The 22462-nt window shown below is 39.5% G+C and overlaps 2 protein-coding genes and 1 non-coding gene across 3 annotated transcripts; all 3 read right to left on the bottom strand.

Annotated features, from left to right (window-relative positions):
- On the bottom strand, positions 1 to 1788 carry LOC141602261 (uncharacterized). Its single transcript, XM_074422564.1, has 3 exons — positions 1315 to 1788; positions 292 to 1125; positions 1 to 213 (listed from the first exon to the last, which is right to left on the bottom strand). The coding sequence occupies exons 1-3, from the start codon at positions 1786 to 1788 to the stop codon at positions 1 to 3; spliced, it is 1521 nt and encodes a 506-aa protein (XP_074278665.1).
- A 1370-nt stretch (positions 1789 to 3158) lies between these two features.
- LOC141602259 (uncharacterized) lies at positions 3159 to 4709 on the bottom strand. Its single transcript, XM_074422563.1, has 4 exons — positions 4201 to 4709; positions 3989 to 4146; positions 3841 to 3931; positions 3159 to 3729 (listed from the first exon to the last, which is right to left on the bottom strand). Exons 1-4 carry the CDS (start codon positions 4707 to 4709, stop codon positions 3159 to 3161), a joined length of 1329 nt encoding a protein of 442 aa, XP_074278664.1.
- Positions 4710 to 22151: 17442 nt separating this feature from the next.
- Positions 22152 to 22258, bottom strand: LOC141602835 (small nucleolar RNA R71). The gene has a single exon (XR_012524743.1). It is a non-coding gene; the product is annotated as a small nucleolar RNA R71 (small nucleolar RNA).
- Positions 22259 to 22462: the final 204 nt, after the last annotated feature.

Genomic DNA, 22462 nt, shown 5'->3' with positions numbered 1-22462 from the left:
TTATTGATATAAGGCCATCCTGATTTTAGCAGAGTCTCTAAGTTCTTCTGCCAGGTCTAAGTTGTCATGCATCAGGTCGGCATATGCCTCGATGTTGTTCAGGCTATATCTTGAGGTTGGCACGTGCACTTCTACAACGATGACTGCTTCACAACCATATACCAAGGAATAAGGTGTTTGGCCTGTTGATGTCTTTGGAGTTGTCCAGTCTGCCTAGAGTACTAGTGAAAGTTCTTCAGCCCATCTGCCTCGTTTACTCTTCAGCTTCTTTTTTAGGCAGTTGATCACTACCTTGTTGCTTGATTCAGCCTGACCGTTTACTTTTGGATAGCCAGGGGTTGAAGTCGCCAAGTTGATATTCCATTCGTCAAAGAAAGCCTTGGTTCTTTTCCCAACGAACTGAGTGCCATTATCGCAGACTATCTCTGAAGGGACTCCATACCTGCATATGATATTTGTCCTGATGAAGGATATTACTTCCTTCTCAGTAACCTGCCTGAAAGAATCCGCTTCAATCCATTTGGAGAAGTAGTCAGTCATGGCTAACATGAACATTTTTTGGCTTTGTGCTATCGGGAGTTTTCCTACTATATCCATGCCCCACTTCATAAATGGCCAGGGTACAGAAATTGAATGTAGTAGTTCTGATGGTTGATGAATAATTGGGGCGTGTATTTGACAGGCTTCGCATTTTGCACAATAGTCTAGACAGTCAGCCCTTAGGGTTGGCCAATAGTAGCCAGTCTTGAGTACCTTGCTTGCCAGGCTTCTTCCACCTTTATGGTTGCCGCAATATCCTTCATGAATTTCTTGAAGTACTTGCTTGGCTTTATGCGGTTCAAGACACCTTAGGTACGGTCCAACCTGAGACCTTTTAAACAAGGTGTTATTGATGATGGAATAAGAGGAGGCCTTAATTTTAAATGCTCTGACTTCGTGCTTGCCTTGAGGTAGTATGCCTCGCAGGAACCAGTCATAGTAGGGTTTAGTCCAGGAGTCACTGTCAGTGTTGACAGGATTAACTTGTTCAGGTTTGCTAATAGTAGGTTCAAGTATATGAACGATAGGTATCTTATCAAAAATAGCAGGGGTAAAATTCGAACCAAGGCTGGCCAAAACATCAGCCTAGGTATTCAAGTCTTTTGGTATTTGCTCAATGTCAAATGAAACGAATTTATCGCAAAGTTTTTTTAACATATTCTAAATATAAAATCATTTTTTTATCCTTTGCTGTATAAATTCTCTTTATTTGATTTTCAATTAGAAGTGAATCTGTTTTACTTTTAAGTTTTGAACACCGAGGTCTAGACATACCTTGAGTCTTGCTATGAGGGCTTCATATTCAGTCTCATTATTAGTAGCTTTGAGTTCACAACTCACAGCCTGGGCTATAGTGTTCCCTTGTGGAGATTTTAGCACTAATCCTAACCCTGTGCCCCTTAGGTTAGATGCCCCATCAGTGAACAGGGTCCACTGTTGGTTGGAGGTTTTATTTTCTAACTGGTTAACTTCCTTGGCCAGGTCTGATTCTAGGTTAGGGCTGAAATCAGACACAAAATCTGCTAAGGCCTGCGATTTGATTGCTGTCCTGGGTTCAAAGGTAATATCATAGGTGCTAAGCTGGACTGACCTTTTGACCATCCTGCCTGACAGTTCAGGCTTGCGTAGGACAGTTTTTATGGGTAGGTTAGTCTTAACTATTATGGGGTGAGACTCAAAATAAGGACGCAACTTGGCACATGACATGATCAAAGATAAAACATACTTTTCAAGTAAGCCATACCTCATTTCTGCATCTAGCAAGCTTTTACTTACATAATGGACAGGGTGTTGCTGGCCTTCTATTTCCATTACCAAGACTGCACTTATCGCGGTTTCAGTGACGGAGAGGTATACTGACAGAGGTTCTCCCTTTTCTGGCTTGGCCAGTAGAGGTGGAGATGAGAGATATAATTTTAAATCTTGGAAGGCTTATTCATGTTCAAGGCTCCATTGGAACTGCTTATTTTTTCTAAGTAGGTTGTAAAACGTTTTGCACCTTTCAGATGATCTGGATATGAATCTGTTCAGGGCTGCTACTCTTCCTGTCAATTTTTGAATGTCCTTGACAGACTTGGGTGACTGTAACTCTAGTATAGCCTTGATCTGTTTAGGGCTGGCTTCTATGCCTCTTTTGGTCACCATATAGCCCTAAGAACTTCCCTGCAGAAACTCCAAAGTGGCATTTTGCAGGATTGAGCTTCATATTGTACCTTTCTAGGATTTAGAATGCTTGTTCCAGGTGCTTCACATGATCTTGTGCGTTTTTGAACTTCACTACCATGTCGTCAATGTAGACTTCCATGGTGTCACCAATCTGCTCTTTGAACATCATGTTGACCAGGCGCTGGTATGTTGCCCCTGCATTCTTTAGACCGAATGGCATGGCAGTGTAACAATATAAGCCCCGGTCAGTGATGAATACAGTACTTTCTTGGTCAGCAGGGTGCATGTTTATCTGGTTGAATCCACTGGAAGCATCCATGAACGTGAGCATTTCGTGTCCTGTTGTTGCATCTACCATAGCATCAATATGGGGAAGAGGGAATGAATCTTTTGGGCAGGCTTTGTTTAAGTCAGAGTAATCTACACAGACTCTCCATTTGCCATTCTTTTTCTGCACGACCACTACGTTTGCTAGCCATTCAGGATACATTATTTCTTTGATCATACCCATGTCAAGGAGTTTGTCCACTTCTTTATTGATAATGGTGTTTCTTTCGGTGCAAACTTTCGTCTTTTCTGTTGTACAGGATTGAAAGATGTGTCAATATTAAGCTTATGAGTGATAATATCAGCACTAATTCCAGTCATATCAAAGTGAGACCAAGCAAAACAGGAAGATTTTTTTTAAGGAAACTTACTAATTCAGGCCTGACTGAATCAGGGGCATCATAGCCAACTAAAACATACCTGTCAGGGTACTCAGGGTTGAGGATTACCTAATCTGTTTCCATCTTGGGTGGCGCCACATAAGTGCTCCTGACAGGGTGCGATAATTGCTGTGCGATAGACTTACCTGTCTTGGAAGGCTTTAGGGGCTCGGTATAGCATTCTTGGGCTGACTTATGCTCACATTTGATAGTTGCCACTCCCCTATCTGTTGGTATCTTGATGCACTAATGATAGGTTGAGGGGACAGCCTTGACATTGTGAATCCAAGGTTTGCCTAGGATGACGTTGTAACACGGCAGGTAGTCCAGGACTCCAAACCTTTCGTAGGATGCGACGCCTTCAGTATAAGTAGGAAAATAGATCTGTCCCACGGTGTTCTTTGTCTCGCCACTGAACCCTACCAAGACACTGGACTTCATGGTGATTTGATCCTCTTTGATTTTCATGGCTTTGAGCACGTCTAGCATGATCAGGTTTACTGAGCTGCCTCCATCTACTAAGATCCTTCTTACATTGGCGGTTCCAATTTGCATGGCGATTACCAGGCCATCATGATGAATGTTAGGGACGCCCACCAAATCACAGTTACTGAATGTGATGGGTGGTATGTTGTCAGGTTTGCAGGGTGACTTAGTTTGAGGCGTCGTGGCTATTTTCTTTGCTGCTGAACTCGTCAGGCCACAAATCTCTGATCCACCATTTATAAACTTTACTTCGTAGAGTGGAGGTGGTGGAGGGAGATTGCATTCCTGCTTCTGCTCTTGAATGTTTATGCTGGGGTCTTCAATTCTGCCACTGGCTTTGATCAGGTCTTTGAGTTATCCAGCTTTCAATAGGTAGGCTACTTCCTTTCTGAGGGTAAAGCAATATTTTGTCGTGTGTCCCATATCCATGTGAAATTCGCACCACTTTGTATGGTCCTTCCTTGGATTCAGGTTATCTAACTTCCTGGGCCACCTGACTACTGCCCCCATATTGTCCACTCGCTTGATCAAGCCTGCAATGTCAACACAGAAGTTATGTTCAGAGATAGGTGGATTAATTTTAGCCTTACCTTGCTGTTCTTGTGTCAAGTTGACTTCTGATAGATCAGGCCTGGTATATGGACTACTCATGTAGTTGTTGCTCCTGCCGCCACTTTTCCTGTTTGGCTTATCATAGTCTTTTGTGTTGCACGTTCCTCCAACCTTGTAACTCTTGTCCTCCTCTAGTCTGATATAGGCAAGCGTTTTTACCTAGACTTCTTCGAAGGAGTGACAAGGATACTTGGTTAATTCAACATAAAGATCATTGTTGGGTAGCAATCCCTGCCTGAATGCTTCCATTACTGTGCCGATGTCACACCTGGGTATTGATACTTTTTCCTTGTTGAACCTAGCAAGGAAGCTTCTAAGGCTCTCATCTTTTATCTGGGTAATCCTGTATAGGTCACTTGAGCGTTTTTCTAATTCCCTGCTGCTGGCAAACTGTTGATTGAATGTATTGACCAGATCAACAAAGGACTTGATGCTTCCATTTGGCAGGTTAATGTACCATTGCAGTGCAGGACTAGTCAGGGTGGTTCCAAATCCCTTGCACATGCAAACCTGCCTAAACTCACTGGGAATAGATGCAACCAATATTTTCTGTTTGTAGAAGGCTACATGGTTATGTGGATCTGAGGTTCCATCATAAGTCCTTATAGATGGAATCACAAATTTCTTGGGGAGATCTACTATAGCTATCTCGTCTATGAAGGGTGAATCAGCATAATTCTTTGGGGTAGCTTCTTCCATGCTGGCAGGGACTCCAGGTATTTTTTTTCGAATTTTTCGTTGAGTTTCTTGATCTCCTGGACTATTGCCATCATGACAGCTGCTCCTGTTTTGCCAGGCTTCTTGTTGTCATCTTTGGGAATATCATCATCAACGTTGATCACTTTCTTGGCACCACTTGGACTTCCAAAGTTTGAGAAATCAAAGTGCTTGATAATTGATGAGAATGGAGTTCCTGGCTAAATCTTGGAGCTTGATCCTTTGGACTTTTCCAACTTCTGCTTTAAGGCTGACTCAGATTCTTTCAATTGTTGGATTTCAACCTCGAATTGAGCCACTTTTGTAATGCAGCATCCAATTGCTCCTCTATGGTTGGGGTGGCCATTTATAGTTTCTTTTTGGATTTTCTTTGTGAGAAAGGGGAAAAAAAAGATATTTAATGAGCTAGATGCCCCACGGTGGGCGCCAATTGTTTTATCTAGATTTTGCGCAGGGCTGAATCAGGTCAGGGTAGAGAGTTAGGAGGGTTAACTAGCTCGTTTATCTTGTGTATGGCTGTAGGGTGGGCTTAATAAAACATAAAGAAAAAGGAAATAAAGAGAACAGATAAGACAATAATTTTTTTTTTTTTTTTTTTTTTTTTTTTTAAAAATATGAGAGAGAAAGAAGAGAGAGAAAAAGCTCTAAAAGTCTAACAAATCTAATTAATACCCTACTGTTTCATCCATGACGGCGGCTAAAAATAATCGATTTTCTCCATTGATCCACGCTTCAAAACACAAAGAAAACTCTGGAAAATCTCATCAATTGGCTAGCACGTCTAATAATGGCGGAAATGGAAGTAAAGGTGACAACTTTAGGGGTCCGGATGGTGAAAATGCACCAAAACAGAGATCTTTAAGGGAGATGAATGGGATTCCGGTTCTGAATCTTGCTGAGGATAGTGTTACAGAAGAGGAAGGATGGACTATACGTCAAAACGGCAAGAATATTCCGGTTATGGAGACAATACTGGAGGAAGAAGAGGAGCTGCCTACTCTGCAATTTACTCATGATGATATCAAAACAGAGGTAGCATTCTGGTCTAATTCAGTATTCTGTTATATCCTGGGAGCTAACCCTCCATGGGGCATAGTTGAGAGTTTTATACATAGAGTTTGGGAGGATTTTGGTGTTGATCGTGTGTCTTTCCTAGATAATGGTTGTTTTATCGTTAGGTTTAACACCGTAAAAGGACGAGATGCTCTGTTGAAGGCTGGTTATTTCTTATTTGATAACAAACCAGTGGTAATCAAACCCTGGACTGAGAATATGTTGTTAGAAAGGGAGAAAATTGATGTGGTTCCAGTCTGGGTGAAATTATCTGGTATCCCCCTTAAGTTTTGGGGTGCGTGTTTACCAAAAATTGCTGGTCTTGTTGGGAAGTATGTAGATATGGATGATGCTACTGCAGATAAGGTTAGGCTCAGTTTTGCAAGAGTCATGGTAGAACTGCACATGGACCAAGAACTGAAAAAGAAAGTGTCATTTTTGGATGAAAATGGAAAAGTTGTTGATGTGGGGGTGGATTATGAATGGCGGCCTGTATCTTGTGGAAGTTGTAATGGGATTGGTCAAAGTACAACGCAATGCAGGAAACCTTTGCCCAAAAAGACTAAAGTAAATGGCCATCCTAAGCAGAAGCCTCGGCTGATATGGCAACCAGTTCAGAAGAAGCAAACAGATAAACAAACTGCATCACCTACTATATTTACCCCTGAAATGTTCCCACCACTGAATGCTGGCAAGACTCCTGTACTTACACCAGCAAAGCAGATTATAAGAATGAACAGACAGGGTAGTATGGTGGGAATTCGTCTGTCAGGTAGATTTACTCAGAATTCTTTTGCTGATGTTGTAATGAGCACTGCTGCACCTGGAGGGAGTGTAGTTCAAAGTGGGAAGGACCCTCCAGATACTCCTTCCAATGCATAGCATTGGTTTCTGGAATGTTAGAGGTCTAAATGACCTCAATAAGCAGAAGGTGGTCAAATGGTTCATGCATAATCAAGGGGTAGGATTGTTTGGTTTGCTGGAAACTAAAATTAAGCCAGCTAACATTTTGAAGAAAGACACCTCCCTTTGTGAGGGTTGAAGTGTGACCACCAACTGTAGTTGGCATAAAGGAGGACGAATTTGGATATTTTGGAACCCTAATTGTTTTAGTATTGATTTTTTGGATTATAATGCTCAGTATATACATATGAAGGTAATCTCAAGGATGAACAATGTTCAGTTCTATCTGACTGTCATTTATGCATTCAATGGAATCAATGAGAGGATTGAACTGTGGAACTTTCTGAAGAATTTTGCCAGTAATTGTAAGGAACCTTGGTTGTGGATGGGTGACTTCAACACTGTTCTGTCGCCTGTTGAGAGACTAGGGGGCAACACGACTGAGGCAGAAATGCAACAATTTCAGGACTGTGTTTCTTTATGTTGTATGGAGGATGTTACTGCCACTGGAGCTCTATTTACTTGGTCTAACAAACAAGCTGCTTCTGATAGAGTGTATAGCAGACTGGATAGGATAATGGGAAATCTGGAGTGGATGGATATGTTTGCAGACTATGTTGCACATTTTCATCCTGAAGGGTTATTTGACCATTGTCCGTGCACTTTGGTTAATAGACAGGCAGAAATAGTTGGTAGGAAAAGCTTCAAGTATTTTAATATGTGGGGTAAAGCTGAGATCTTTCAAGCAACTATTACCAATATTTGGAGAAGCACCTATCAAGGAACTAAAATGTTCAAGGTGATTAAGAAGTTGAAAGCTTTAAAATTAGGGCTTAAGCACATTAACAATACCTGCTTCTCTGACATTGAAAACAACACCAAAATTGCTGGTATCGCATTGGAAAGAATTCAGCAGGAGCTGAGTACTAACCCTGGTAATGTGGATTTGATTCAGAAGGAAATGGAGCTATCTCATGACCTCAGAGAGCTCACTGAGGCAAGAGATAGCTTTCTCAGTCAAAAAGCTAAATTGCAATGGTCTATAGATGGGGATTTAAATACTTCTTATTTCCACCATGCTATCAAGAAGAGAATCATGTTGAACAAAGTATTCCAGATAGTGGATAAGAATGGGATTTTGTGTAAGGAAGGAACTCAAATTCAGAATGCTTTTTTAGAATATTACATGGATTTGTTGGGCTCACAAAATACCACCATTCCAGTTCAGAATCATGTTGTGAGGAAAGGAAAGTGTTGTACAATGGATCATTGGAATATTCTTCTGAGCACAGTTACAAAAGAGGAGGTGAAAGATAGCATTTTCAGTATACCATCAGGAAAATCACCTGGTCCTGATGGATATACTAGTCAGTTTTATAGAGATGCATGGGAGATTGTGGGAGATGAAGTCTGTGATGCTGTTATTGATGTCTTTGAGTCTGGGCAGTTACTGAATCAGATTAATGCTACTAGCATTACATTAATCCCCAAAGTAGAGAGGCCTTCATCTGTCACTCAATTTCGTCCAATTTCATGTTGCAATGTCTTGTACAAGGCAGTTTCCAAAATCATGTGTACAAGACTAGCTCGTATTTTGCCTGATATCATCAGTAAGAATCAAGGGGCCTTCATTAAGGGGAGGAGCATTCTTGAAAATATCCTCATCAGTCAGGATTTGATCAGGCTCTATAGTAGGGAAATGGTATCTCCTAGGTGCATGTTCAAATTGGACCTGCAAAAAGCATATGACTCCATTGAGTGGCAGTTTGTGGATCAAATGCTTAGTGCCCTGAACTTCCCTATCAAGTTTCAGAAGTTGGTTATGTTGTGTGTAACAACTCCTTCCTATTCTCTCAACCTAAATGGTGCTCAATTTGGCTTCTTTAAAGGAAAGAGGGGCCTTAGACAGGGAGACCCTATCTCTCCTTTGATTTTTTGCATCTGTATGGAGTATTTATCTAGGGTTATGGAGTATGCTGCTGATAATTGGTTTTTCAGATATCACCCTCTGTGTAAAAGTCTGAAGCTAACCCATTTACTGTTTGCTGATGATGTTTTGATGTTCTGTAAGGGAGATATAAAATCTATTATGCTGATTTTGAGAGTCTTGTCTACTTTCTCTGCTTCCTCTGGCCTGAAGGTGAATGCAACAAAGTCTGAAGTGATTTTCAATGGCATGAGGGATAATATTAAGCATGATATCCTTGAAGTTTCTGGTTCAAAGAAGGACAAATGCCTTTTAAGTATCTGGGGATTCCAATCCAACCAGGTAGGCTGTCAAAAAGTCGACGTAATTTATTACTGGAAAAGATCGTTAACAGAATTAGGGGGATTGGTGCCAGAAAATTGAGCTATGCCGGAAGAATTGTACTTATAAATTCAGTTTTGAACACTCTACACAATTACTGGGCATCAGTCTTTCTCATACCTAAAGGGGTTATTAAAAGGATTGAGGCCATTTGTAGGAATTATTTTTGGAGTGGGGAGTCTGAATATACTAGAGTCCCTCTAGTGGCCTGGGAGAAGGTGTGTTGCAGCAAGAAGGAAGGTGGCCTGAATGTCAAGCAGGCAGAGGTGTGGAATACTGCTATTATTGGTAAACTGGTGTCTTGGATTCACTCCAAGGCTGATAGACTCTGGGTGCTATGGATTGACCATGTATATCTCAAAGGAACTGATTGGCACACTTATGTTGCACCCTCAGATGTTAACTGGAATTGGAAGAACATCTGTAGGGTGAAGGATACTTTGAATGGTGGTTTTGTGAATGGCCAGTGGATGATCACATCGGCTATTCATTGGTTCTCACACCAATGGCTAAGGGGCACACACCCCCCTGTACCTTGGTATGGTTGTGTTTGGGGAAAGTGGAATGTGCCTAAACACTCACTCAATGGCTGGATGATCAAACATGAGGCACTCAATGTAAGAAGCAAGCTGTTCAGTATAGGAGTTTGTGACACTGATCAGTGTATACTTTGTGAACAGGCTGTGGAGACTCATCTTCATTTGTTTACAAACTGTGAGTATAGTAAGTTTATCATCTCTGGTTTGGAAAATTGGTTGCAGTTGAGTTTCAATACTGCAAACAGAAGCTGTACGAGGTTGCAGAAGAAGGTACTCAGAATGGTATTGTTAGCTGCTTGGTATACTATCTGGCAGCAAAGGAATACCTGCAGGCTTCAGTTCCATCTTTTAAAGCCTGATATAGTGATTAAGGATGTTAAGAGTATGTTACATGGTCGTATCAAGCATAAGTTAGATAAGTTTGTAACTAGGAGAGATAGAATTTGGCTTCTAAATATAGGCATTGATGTTGTTTGATTGTATTTAGAAGGCCATTAGAAGACTTTAAGTTTGAAGTATGTGTATTGTTTATCCTTTTATCAATAAAAGTGGACTCACATTTTACCAAAAAAAAAAGACAATAATTTTTGTACGTGGAAAACCCTTGAATGGGAAAAAACCACGGGCACCAAGCCAGGAGAGGTTTCACTATAATATTTTGGAGAATTATTGTATCTCAAGCTAAGCAAAGTATTTTGTTCTAAGTGTTGTAATAGTAAAGCTTATAATCTTGTCTCGTATGGTAGAATGTATGAGAATGTCCCTTCAAATGGTCTTCGGTCTTGCTTATAGAGTAATCTCCACATATCCGCGTGATCTTCCTCTTTAATGGCATAATATTCTCTCTTAATGACGCCATTAATTACCGTCTTCAATGTGCTTAATTGCCCGGATGATTGCTCCATAATAATGACCAAGTATTCTCCTTAATTGCTGATTTAATTACCAAATTTATATGATAATTATTCCATATAATGCTCGTTGACTTGGTCAAATAATATCTTTATATTTGACCGTTATCCTCTCCTGCTTGGTGCCAAGCTTGAGCTATCCTGAAGCTTCTGTCCTGAATGTCAGGCAGGGCATGATTGTACCCTGAACATATTGCGGGAATATCAGGCCTAACAGTTAGTAACATCGCATGAATTATAGTTTGATTATTGTTCTTATTCTAATTAATTGATTTAGGCTTGAATTGATAATTAGTTTAGCGAATTAATACTTTCACCGACCGGGTTAGAATAAATATAGGCTGCGATAATCAGATAGTTAAAGTTTAATTATAGCGATTGCATCTTAAACTGAATCTAAAGGCCATAACTGAATTGACCGATCTTGTGACCTTAGGTAATTCGATTGACCTTACAATTGATTAAAAATACACCCCCGGATAACTGACCAAGTGAACCCACTCCCTAGACTTCTTAATATTATTGTTTACAATCTTTCTTTTATTGCAATTAGTTGTTCGAAAACAAACCAAACCAAAACTTGAAGAAAAACGGTTATTTTAAGACACTTTAAATATTAGCAAACTGAATATTACCGCCTCCCTCTGGATTCGATACTTGTCTTACAACTAGCTATTTGTGTAGATACCCGTATCTGTGGATATTGGAATTTATAGAGAACCCGCCAGCCATCCGATGATGATAGGACATATGTATTCTCAAAGTGACATGCTCGTGATGCGGATATGTCACATGGATGTTAAGCAAGGTTACGTCGACGGTTTTTGTTAATTTAAAGCGTATTTAAATTGACATTTTTTTTTGAAATAAAGGTTTATTTATTTCTTTACATTTGTGCTTTGAAAATTTATGAAATAAAGTTTTTATTTCATTTATTTAATATTTTGGTTAATTTATGGAATAAATGTAATTTATTTCATTCGATTTGAATGTAATTCGAGTCGGGAGTTTTTATTTACGATTTATCGTTATAAATTGTTTTTAAAAGCTTTTAATTGATTTTGGTTTAAAAATCAAGTTTGCTTATTTTGATTTTTTGGTTTAAAAAGGTCAAATGTGATTTTTGTGACGATTTTTATTTATCGTTTTATTTAATTCGAAAGTTCGAGTTTTTTAAAGCGGTTTTTAAACCCGTTTTTGAAGCGTTTTAAGAAGCAATTTTTGACGCGATTTGGGCTGAGTTTTGGCACGAGTCTCAAGGAAGCTTTCAACCCATTTTCTTCCCCCTTAGCCCCGCCTTCGAATCCCACCATAAGCAACCCAAAATCCCTCTTTAAACCTCCCAAAAACCGAGCCCAAGCAGCCCTTCAACCCAATCCCGTGCTCTGTTTTTCGAGCCCAAACCCGAACCAATTCCTCTCCAATTCAACCACCTAGCCACATCCTAGCTTAGCCCACATGCTTAAACTTAACCATGGTCCATAATCCATCCAAGCCAACCCCAAAACAAGATCAAACGAGCTTCAAACAAACCCATCCCGTGCTTAACCCGTACCCTATTTTTGCGAGAGCTTTGGAGCTTTTCCTTGAACTCCAAGCTCTTTCCTTTCCATTCCCATCAAGTAAGAGATTCACTATATCTCTATACTTACCATTCCCAGCCAAAAGATCGAACAAAGATAGAGAAATTGTTGCATAATATCACGTTCCAAAACCGAGTTTTTGCAACTTTCCTATTCTCCAACCGGTTTTAAAACCCTATAACCTAGCTATATAAGCTTCGTTTGCTTCATTCAGAAGGAGGGACACAAAATTGATATATCAGAGATCATAAAGAACATAAGCCATAGCCTCAAGCATTGATAAAAACTCAAGGAAGATCTTCATCTTCTTCCTTGAGCACGAACCCAGAAAACAGAGCACACTCGCACACCCTTTGAAAATTGCCTCGAAACACCCTCAAATCTCCCTTACAATTCACCAAATTTTGCGTACACAATCTAGGTAGTGCCTTTGATTGATTCGTGTCCTCTTACAACAGTATAGGTAACGTTTTGAGCATTAATTAGCTCGATTCTTTACCTTGCTCGTGTTTCTGTCAGCCCTTGTTCATCGTTGTTTTTAATCATTTTAAAGGCAATTTAGGTCTGTTTTTTTTTGCTAAAGTTGTAATCTTTGCTCTTCAAGGATTCCAAAACATCTTTCGTTTTGAAAAATCGTTGAGTATTGAAGCGGTGGTGATCGTTTGAAAATCGCTGCGCAAGTCGGGAAAAACGCGTGAAACATGTTTGTTTATTTCAAGTTTGGATTTTGATTATTGATTTGAAAACCATCGTAGACGTACCAAGAAGCTTGCATCCGAGATACATGTAAGCCGAGTGTGCCAAAAATCACTCCTTTCTTCCCGTAATGCAACTTATTTCGTTTAATTATCGTTTTTATATTTATAGTATTTAATTATATTATTTATGCGATATTTATTTTATTGTCGATGTTGAATAAAGGAGAACGGGGTTAAGTAGTATTGAATATACCGATGGATGGATTTTTAATTATGTGGATTAATTTCTGTTAGGAATTAGACGATTTGTATTGTCATATAAATTGTTCTCACGTGATTATAATTGATTATGCTAGATGTATTCGAATATTTAAATTTGTGCTTAATTTAATGTTAATGTTTAAATATGAAATTATAACATGCTTTTTATGTTTAATTAGTATGTTTTATAATTAAAGTTTGCATCTTTATATTGATTTGCTAATTTATGTTTAATTAAATTAAATAATGAAATTATTTGATTTAATTCACATGTTAGCATAATTTATGAGATGTATGCATGAACATGAAACTTACTTGCTTGAATTAGATTATGCATGTTTGTGTGATTTAATTTAGTTGTTTTTTCACATGTTAGTTTAATTAATTAGGTTTAATTAATTAGAATTGCATGAAATTGCATGAATTAGATTTGTTTGTGTCGATTTATTTGTCAAGCATGTATGTCGTGTGTCACGGTTCTTCTATGCTAAGAATTAGTCTATTTTATGTATGTTTGGCATGATTTACATGATTAGATAAGCATGTTTAGATTTAATTGTTTTAATTAAGAATTAATTGAAACCGTTCGCATGTTTGTTCAATTATCGTCATGTTTGTTTGCATCGTCGATTTGTGTCATGTAGGGTACCCTTAGGCATAGTTTTCTAGGCTGTTTTAGACTAAGAATTAGTCCTCTAATTTGCCTTGTTCATATGCCAATCGTTTGTGAAACAATTGTTTGATTTAGATGCATGTTTGCTCCTTTTCATTTGCATATGATTATGTTATCACATGTCACTTGTTTGCAACCCGACTTGACTTTGAATAGGTGTTTGTTCATGTCTTTTTTGCTTATTGCTTTTCATTGCAATTGTTATTGTGATCTAACCCATGTTTTTTGCAGCGCCGCTAGAGTAAGAATGAATTTCTCTCTCTTATCTTTGTTTGTTTATTTGTGCTAGAATAGCTAAATGGACTCACATGTTTAAATCACTTGACAAAGTTATGTGCATTTAAACCATTAGAATAGCTTGCATATGTTAGAGTTTAAAATGAATGGACGCATGCGACAAATACTAGTTCAGTTAATATTGGCCATTGTTTGACTTAGTAGAGGTCGTTGTTTACAACGGGCGGGGTTGGTGTTTGAATGAGCTTCCCAACATGTACTTTCACACGAATCCATTTTCTCTAAAACGGTTTCCAAATTTCCTTAAATTTGGTTGCGACTCTTTGTGTTTGAAAAACCCCTCGTGGATACATCAGATTCCCACATCCACATTTTGGCGACTCCGCTGGGGACTAGTGTAACTTGAAAAGATAAATAATGGCCAATCAATTGAATTAGTATTTTTTTGCTTTTTTTATCATGTATAAACCCAATTAAGACTTTAAGGATCGGGCCATCTATCCCTTGGGTCGATTTCAAGGTAAAGAGATGACGTCTACTATGCCTGGTTTAAATATCAAGGTGATCTCCATTGAATCTTCGAGTACTTGTTCTACCATAAGCTACGGGCTTATGGGGGGCTTGGCTTATTAGTTGAAGTGGGATCATTGGCATAGACCCAATTTAGAAGACCGACCGAGACTTAGTTGAGTCTAGGATTCATGCATTCATGCTCGTATGCGAATGACTACTTGCTATGTGATTCCCATGTCAAGTGTTTTGTTTTTCTTTTTTCGAAAATGACGTTTTTTTTTAAAAAAAAAGAAAACCCGTTTTGTTTTTCGAAATTTGAGTCGTGTTTAACCCAATTTTTTCGAAAATCTTGCTCCATGTTTTCAAATCCGAACTTTTGAACTTACCTCTTTTAAAAAAAGAGTGTTTCAAGTCAGAATGCTGCCAAATTAGGATTAGAATTTTGACCAAAATAAGCCTTTTATAGCCGGCATGCTGCCCATTTAAAGCTCATTTTTAATTCAATCCTCTTCGATTTTGAAATTCAAATGAACCATGTTCCAAACCTAACCCAAACCTAGAATAGAGTTTGAGTCAGTCAGGTGAGGTCTAGCCTAGTTAGGCTTGTGTTTGTCCTTGTTAGTCATGCCTAGTCTAGTCTAAGGTTCAAATGAATCGTGTTTTATCTAGAACCAACCCAGTTGGGTCACCTAAGCTCACTCTTGGGTCTGAGTCATGCATGTCGACCAAGTGGTCAAAGTCAGAATACAAAAAACGTCTACAAGGCTACACTAGACGTTTTCACGAGCCCATGAACCATGTTTGGTTCAATCACGGGTTGGTCACACTGAGTCGGTGTCAGGTCTAAGTCCATGAGTTAGTTTGAGTCGAGTCATAGTCCTTGTTAGGTCTAAGACCCCCTCCACACGTGAGACCCTTTGCAAATGAGCCACTTAGTTCATTTTCCGGGTCTAAGCTTGTCTTTGAGTCATGTTTGAGTCAACGGTCAAGTCTGTGAGTCGAGTCCTAAACTGTGCAGGTGGTTTTGGTTCAAGTATTGATTAGTTCGGGGTTTTTCTTGTAGAAATGCCACCTCTAACCAGAAAGAAAGCAATGGAAGCTCTAGTGACTAAGATGAATGATACTTTGGAACAAGTGATGTCTTGTTTGACCGTTATTGAAACTAAGCTCGTCGTGGAAGAACCAGTGACTCCTCTACCTACTGAATTCGAGAAAAGGCTTAAGTTGGTTGAAGACCAGATGAAGCTCTCCCGAGGAGAGAGCATCCACTATGAGAATGCTAAGGTCTATGCTCCAGTCCTAGATAAGCTACCTACCAATTTTGTGCTCGCAGACATCCCCAAGTTCAAGGGCACAGAAGACCCAGTTCATCATGTTAAGTCCTACAAGTACCGGCACTAAGGGGAGTACCTTTGATATGCTTACCCAAATCTTTGCCCAATCTTTAGAAGAACACCAGAAGGCGTGGTTCTATAATCTTGAGCTTAAGAACTTCCCTACATTCGAAGATATCACAGTGGAGTTCTGTAAGCATTATGCCGATAATGTTGAAATCCGGACCAACATGAGAACACTAGAGGTTATGGTGCAGAGGAAAAAGGAGAGATTTACTGATTTCCTTGCAAGGTGGCGTGCTGAAAGTGTGAAGTTGGCTAAGAAGCCAGATGAAACCGAAATGGTTGATAGGTTCGTGAAGAATCTTCGACCTGCCTATCAAAATGAGATCAAGTATCAAAACATTGGCTCTTTTAAGGAACTTAGTCGAGTCGGGATAAGAAATGAGGATGATTTCCGGAAAAACGAGACAGAAAAGCCTAAGGGATACCAAGGTGCCTCATCATCTAAGGCAAGGACCCTGGCTACCGCCAATCATATTCAAGCAATTAGTTTCTCGGGAGGAACTCCTAGGAAACCGCAACGCTCTGGCCTAAGAGCATTCACTGATATAGGGTGTACTTATGCATATGCCCTAGAAAGACTTACGGCCCAAGGGAAACTGAGTCCTATTAGTCCTACTCCAGAATCACCGTTGGAACAACGGAAAAGGTCCCACAATTCTGAAGCTTATTATGCCTTCCACCGGGCAAAGTTCATGATACGGAAAACTGTTACCGTCTTAAACATGAAATTCAAGATATGATGAAGAACTGAACACTCTCGATTCAAACTCTTAAGCCTAACAAAATAACCAACCCATTTCGTGATCACGCGAATGGGATTTTTGTTGAAGACAATGTCGATTTAACCTACTTGATTCGGCCAGTATGTCGTCTTAATGGGTTCTTTGTGGGGAAGGAATTCATCGATTGTTCGAAGTACATTCCGAGTTTAAGTAATGAGATTCGAGTCGGGGACTTTGCTATTGACTGTACCCAACATATCCTCCAGAGTGCTACAGAGATTAATGGCATTTGGGATGATAATGAAGATGATGTGTACTTAGTTAAAGGTACGGCTGTCCCACACACTCAGAATGAAATTCTGAAAATGAGAAGAGAAGCTCTCGAGTCCAATCATTTGACTCATTCAGGCCGGCCATTTTGGGTAGAGAAGGCCAGTCACGCCACCATTTCAAAGGATAAGGAGCCCACCTTAGTCGATGTTCTTAGTGATGGGTCAACCTCAGAGGCCTCCCTCATTAAGCAACTACAAAAGACTAAGGCAGATGTCTCTATATGGGAGTTGATCTCGAGTTCTTTCGAGCATAGATAGGCTTTGTTGCAGGCCTTGATGAATATGTCGGTATCCCCAAACATGACTCTAAATGATATGGTTAGCTCAATCGCTCAAAGTCAGCCGCATCTCAGTAACGCCGTGACCTTTTCTGATGAAGATCTACCTCTAATCGGGCCGAAACATTGCTTGGCTATGTACATCGTCGTGACATGTCTTCAAAAACACATTCCCATGACCCTTGTTGATTATGGGTCGGCCGTTAATATACTACCTCTAAGAACCGCGTTTGTTCTGGGCCTTGACAAGAAGGACTTTTCTACAACTACTCAGACGGTTCGAGCTTTTGATGGAACGGTTCATCGGGTATCTGGGCTCATTAATCTGTTAATTCAAACTGGGCTAATCGAAAGAAAAGTGAGTTTCCAAGTCATCGTTGTAGCTTCATCTTTCAATATGTTACTTGGGAGACCTTGGATCCATGCTATAGGGGCCGTGTCCTCCACCCTACACCGAAAGATTAAAATTCCTCTCAAGGGAGGGATCGTCACTATCAATGCCACGCCAATCGTAGTAGTCGGAGGAGATGTGACCTCTGAAGTGAAACTCGATACTACTAATGATACTTGTGGTTTCGAGGTTGTAAGCATGATCAAGTCAAATTTTAGGTTAGAAAGTATGAACCTATACACGGGAAGTCGAATCTGTGAGGTGATCCTCAAAACCGAGAAATACTTCAGTTTCTCTAACGTACCCTCGGAAGGAAAACACGTTCATGGTGAGGCCACCGATACCGCAAGGGGCAACATTCAGGCTTGGATATGAGCCCACTGAAGAAGATCGCTTGAAAAAGAATAAGAAACATGTCGAAGGCCGGGAAATCGAAATGGAACCATATATGTTAACACTTAATGGATACTTTGTGACGGCTGGGGAGGTAGAGCTATGTTTGGACTTTCCCGAGCCCATATACGATTGGAAGAAGAATAAAATGGTCCCCTAAATCGAAATGTTCCAAGATTGTTACTATATCCCCGATGATGTGCTCGCAGTAGCGTCGAAAAGTGATAAACCGGCCCCAGTCGAAGACAAGAAAGCTATGGGTCTACTTTTCGGGGAAGAGAAGAAAAATTTGATACCAAACGAAGATTTGGTAAGCATGATTCTGAGAAGTGAACGATTCGATCCATCTACCCTCATCACCGATGTAGATCCTCAGAGGACTACCTCGAAATGGAGGGAAAATCGTCAAATGGGCCGACAATAGGGGGTTACTCTTCAATTTGACAACTGGAGAAGGAGAAATGTTTGTGCCGGATGCTTTGATTCCGAGTCGAGTCCTATGAGAGTCCTATGATCGAGTCTAAGGAGTCAGGTGTCGAAGCTACCCCCTCCCCAGTCTTTCCTTTCGTTGTACCCTCTCAGTTCTGGTATTCCGGGGCCTGTCTCGGGTACCTCTGTCATTGATGGGTGATATCGTCGGGTCACATCAAATCAAAACACATTTATAATACTCAACAAACTACTAGTTAGTGGTAAGTCGAGGTCGATCCATGGGACGGTGTGCTTTGGGTTCTAAGTCTACCTATCTCAATTTATGCTAGTGTCACAATTGATGGGGTTTGTAGTTGTATTCTAAACTAATGAAAGTAACAAAGTAGAGCAAACAATGAACTAAGAAATGTAAGCAAATGATTAAAAGTGCTAGGATATCATGGGGTCATAGGGGATTCATGGTGTTGATCATACAAACATGTTCACAAAGTTGCAAGCAATTAATGTTGTGGAGAAACCGAGTTGATTTATGTCTTACGGTTCTTAGGAAGAGTTGGGCCCCGGAGCCGAATCGATTAGATTGTACAACACCTACAAATCGACTTACTTTCCTCCTAATAAACTTCTATGCATGGTCTAACAAGACTCGAGTTGGTTTATATCTTACAAGTCAAGTTGAATAGATAAGAGATGGTTGTAAATGCAAGGATTCATAGGCTTAGCATTTCATCAAACATAACATGTGCATAAAGTTGACATCACAACAAGCAAGCAATTTAATTGTGAAAACATATTAGATTAAGCATGAATCAATCCCATGTTGCTTTTCCCTAATTACCCACTAATCCTAGCTAAGAGACTACTCACTCATTATCAAGTTTAACATGCTAACAAGGTTGTCAATCATATTAACAAGGTAAAACATGATGAACAAGTAAGAAAGATTAACAATAATTAAAACAAGGATTAAGAGAATTATACCTATGGAGATTCCAAAATAATAATGCAAAGAATAATAGAAGAACTTGATGATTGATGGAAGGTTGTCAATCTCCCAATAATAACCCAATAGTCTTCAATTACCCAATAATAAACTTGAATAATAAACTTGAACAATAATTATGGAAAGATTAATGTGTAATTTGTGGAAAGATTAAAGAGTAATCTATTCTAATCTACTCCTAATCTAATCTAAGAGGGATTTCTAATATGGGAACCTCCTCCACTTGATTATTACAAATGGGGTATTTATAGTAGGGGTTCATTAGGTTAACTGAGGCTAAATTAGTAATTACACTTTTGAGTTTAGAGCAGGGAAATGCTAGTCTTTTTGATGTGACCATAATTGGCGCATATTTAGCCCCCGAATTACCATTGTTTCCATGCTTTTTAGTGCCTATTTGGGTCATTTCTTATCTTTAGTTCTTTGTTTTGCATATTCTTTGAGATTTTGATCCCTTGGTAGGAAAGGAGTAAGAATCTTGCATTTTCATGGCAAAACGAGGCTAAATTGATTGTATTCAATGACCAAGCATCAAGGAGAGACAAGACTAGAAGGCCTTTGTACATATCATAGTAGAAGAGCAATGTTGAGAAAAGGATCCTTGAGTCCCCGAGGAAATCCCCAAGGAATTTATGAAGAAAAGGGAAGAAAAGAAGAAGAATTGAAGCTGACCAACAATCCGAACGGATTGTACCAAATCCGCCCGTCCGTCCAGCCCAATCCGAGCGTCCCACCTTGGAATCCGCTCGGATTCCCCCAGCACAATCCGAGCGTCCCTCTCTAGAATCCGCTCGGATTCATCAGCCCAGATCCGGCCGTCCCGACTCCAATCCGCACGGATTTCAGTACAGCACGTTTTTCATTCTTCAAGCTACGAAAAGAGAAGCCCTTCTCTCAGAAAATACCGGATTCTCCTTGCTCAACTTAAAAAGTGTAATTACTAGTTTAGCCCTTAGTTAACCCTAATGCATCCTCCCTAATTTTCACTATAAATACCCATTAGGCTAATTAGAGGAGCATGTTCTTCTTATCAATAATTAGTGTAGTTAATATCAATCAAATCTCTCTTCAATATTGTAATCAAGTATTAATCAAGTTTTAATCCAAGTTTTAGTTCTTTAATCTCTCTCTTGTTCTTCCTTTATTTTGGGTAATTGAAGATTATTTGGGTTATTATTGGGAGATTGACAACCTCTCAATCTAGGATTCAAGTACTTCTATTATTCTTGCTTTATTATTGGAATCATTAGTAGGTATAATCTTTTAATCCCTTTTTAATTATTGTTAATTACTTTCATTTATTCATCATGTTTCATTATGTTAGTATGATTGACAACCTTTCTAGCATGATCAATATGATAATGAGTGAGTAGTCTCTTAGCTAGGGTTTAATGGGTGATTAGGGGAAACCAACATGGGAATGATTCATGCTTAAATTAATATGCTTTCATATCTTATTTGCTTGCTTGTTTTGATCTTAATACATGCACATGTTATATTTGATGAAATGCTAAGCCTATGAATCCTTGCATTTACTATCATCTTCTATCCTTTCAACTTGACTTGTAAGACATAACCCAACTCGAGTCTTGTTAGACCATGCATGTGTTGAGTAGGAAAGATTAAGTCGACTTGTAGGTGTTGTACAATCTAATCGATTCGGCTCCGGGACCCAAACTTTCCTAGGATTGTAAGATATAACCCAACTCAATCCATCACAACAATAATTGCTTGCTTATAATTTGAGAACATGTTTGTATGATCATATCCCATGATTCCCCTATGAACCCATGACACCCTAGTGCCTTTAATCAATTGTTTACACCCCTTATTTTATTCATCTTGCTTGTTTATTTTCATTGTTATTTTAGTTTAGTAACCTTCTACATCAACCCAATTTGTGACACCCCTTAGACACTACTAGTTACAATAGAATTCTCATTTCAATACCCGTCCCTTGGGATCCGACCTTTACTTGCCTCTTTACTAATTGTAGAGTTGTTTGTGGAGTATAAATTGTGTTTTGTATCGACCATTGACCAACGACCACATATGCTTAATTGTGAACACGAAATGGCCTCGATCAAAAATGGCGCCGTTGACGGGGACGGTGTTTAATTGATTTAAGATTTCTTTTATTGTTATTAGTTGTGTCTTTTTCACCTTGGGGAAGTAAAACTCCTCAAGGTTTGTTCTAATTGTTTTCGAGTTGTTTGATATTTTGCATGTCTAGAAGGTTACAAAGAGATTTGTTACCTTTTGACCGTGAAATCGAAAGAACCTTGACGAATAATAGGAGACTTGTTAGGAGGAATTTGGGAGGTGTTGGTGAAGTTGTTCAACCCACTAGTGAGTTTGTCAATCCTTTCGCAATAGAAGGAGAAGAAAACCCATTACACAATATCCCACAAAATCCACCTACAATGCCTAAATTCTCGTCACACTCTATACCCACCGAGGAGGATCTACCAAATGGTACTCCTACACCGCAACATCTCACCGGTAATTTTATTGCCAAGTCCGCCTTCATCCAACTAGTTGAGAGGAGCCAATTCAGGGGAATGCCTAGTGAGGACCCTCATTCTCATATGGAAACCTTTTGCGATTATTGTGATGCTATCTCTCAAACGGGCGTGACTCAAGACCAAATAAGATGGGTCTTATTTCCTTTTTCGTTAATCGGCACCGCAAAGCAATGGTTGAAGGGCCTTGATAAGGCCACCCTTGGAATAGATTCTTGGAAGAAGCTAGCTCTAGCTTTCTACAAAAATTCTACCCACCGGAAAAGACTAACATGCTAAGAGCTCAAATTACGGGTTTTAAGCAAAGGGATGAAGAATCTTTGTATGAAGCTTGGGAGCGGTTCAAAGGTATTTGTCGCTCATGTCCTCACCATGGACTTAGCGAATGGTTTTTAGTGCAACAATTTTGGAATGGTTTATATGAAGATTCAAGGAACATTCTCAATATGGGATCAAATGGAATGTTCACCGAAGTTGATGACAATCAAACATGGAACAAGATTGAGGAAATGGCGGTCCATAATTCACAATATAGTAGACCTCGCAAGGCTACTAGAGGAGGAAAGTATGAAGTGGACTCCGT

This window comes from Silene latifolia, chromosome 9, assembly GCF_048544455.1.
Source record: "Silene latifolia isolate original U9 population chromosome 9, ASM4854445v1, whole genome shotgun sequence".
Classification (NCBI taxonomy): Eukaryota; Viridiplantae; Streptophyta; class Magnoliopsida; order Caryophyllales; family Caryophyllaceae; genus Silene; species Silene latifolia.
This window is presented reverse-complemented; position numbering and strand designations above follow the sequence as displayed.

Coding starts and splice junctions, on each gene's coding strand:
- LOC141602261 (XM_074422564.1), bottom strand. CDS start 1,788: ATGAGGTATGGCTTACTTGAAAAGTATGTTTTATCTTTGATCATGTCA. Junction 1,126..1,314: donor CCCTCATAGCAAGACTCAAG/GTATGTCTAGAC, acceptor TTGAATACCTAG/GCTGATGTTTTGGCCAGCCT. Junction 214..291: donor AGGCTGAATCAAGCAACAAG/GTAGTGATCAAC, acceptor CTAGTACTCTAG/GCAGACTGGACAACTCCAAA.
- LOC141602259 (XM_074422563.1), bottom strand. CDS start 4,709: ATGGAAGAAGCTACCCCAAAGAATTATGCTGATTCACCCTTCATAGAC. Junction 4,147..4,200: donor CTTTATGTTGAATTAACCAA/GTATCCTTGTCA, acceptor TGCCTATATCAG/ACTAGAGGAGGACAAGAGTT. Junction 3,730..3,840: donor AGGAAGGACCATACAAAGTG/GTGCGAATTTCA, acceptor GATCAAAGCCAG/TGGCAGAATTGAAGACCCCA.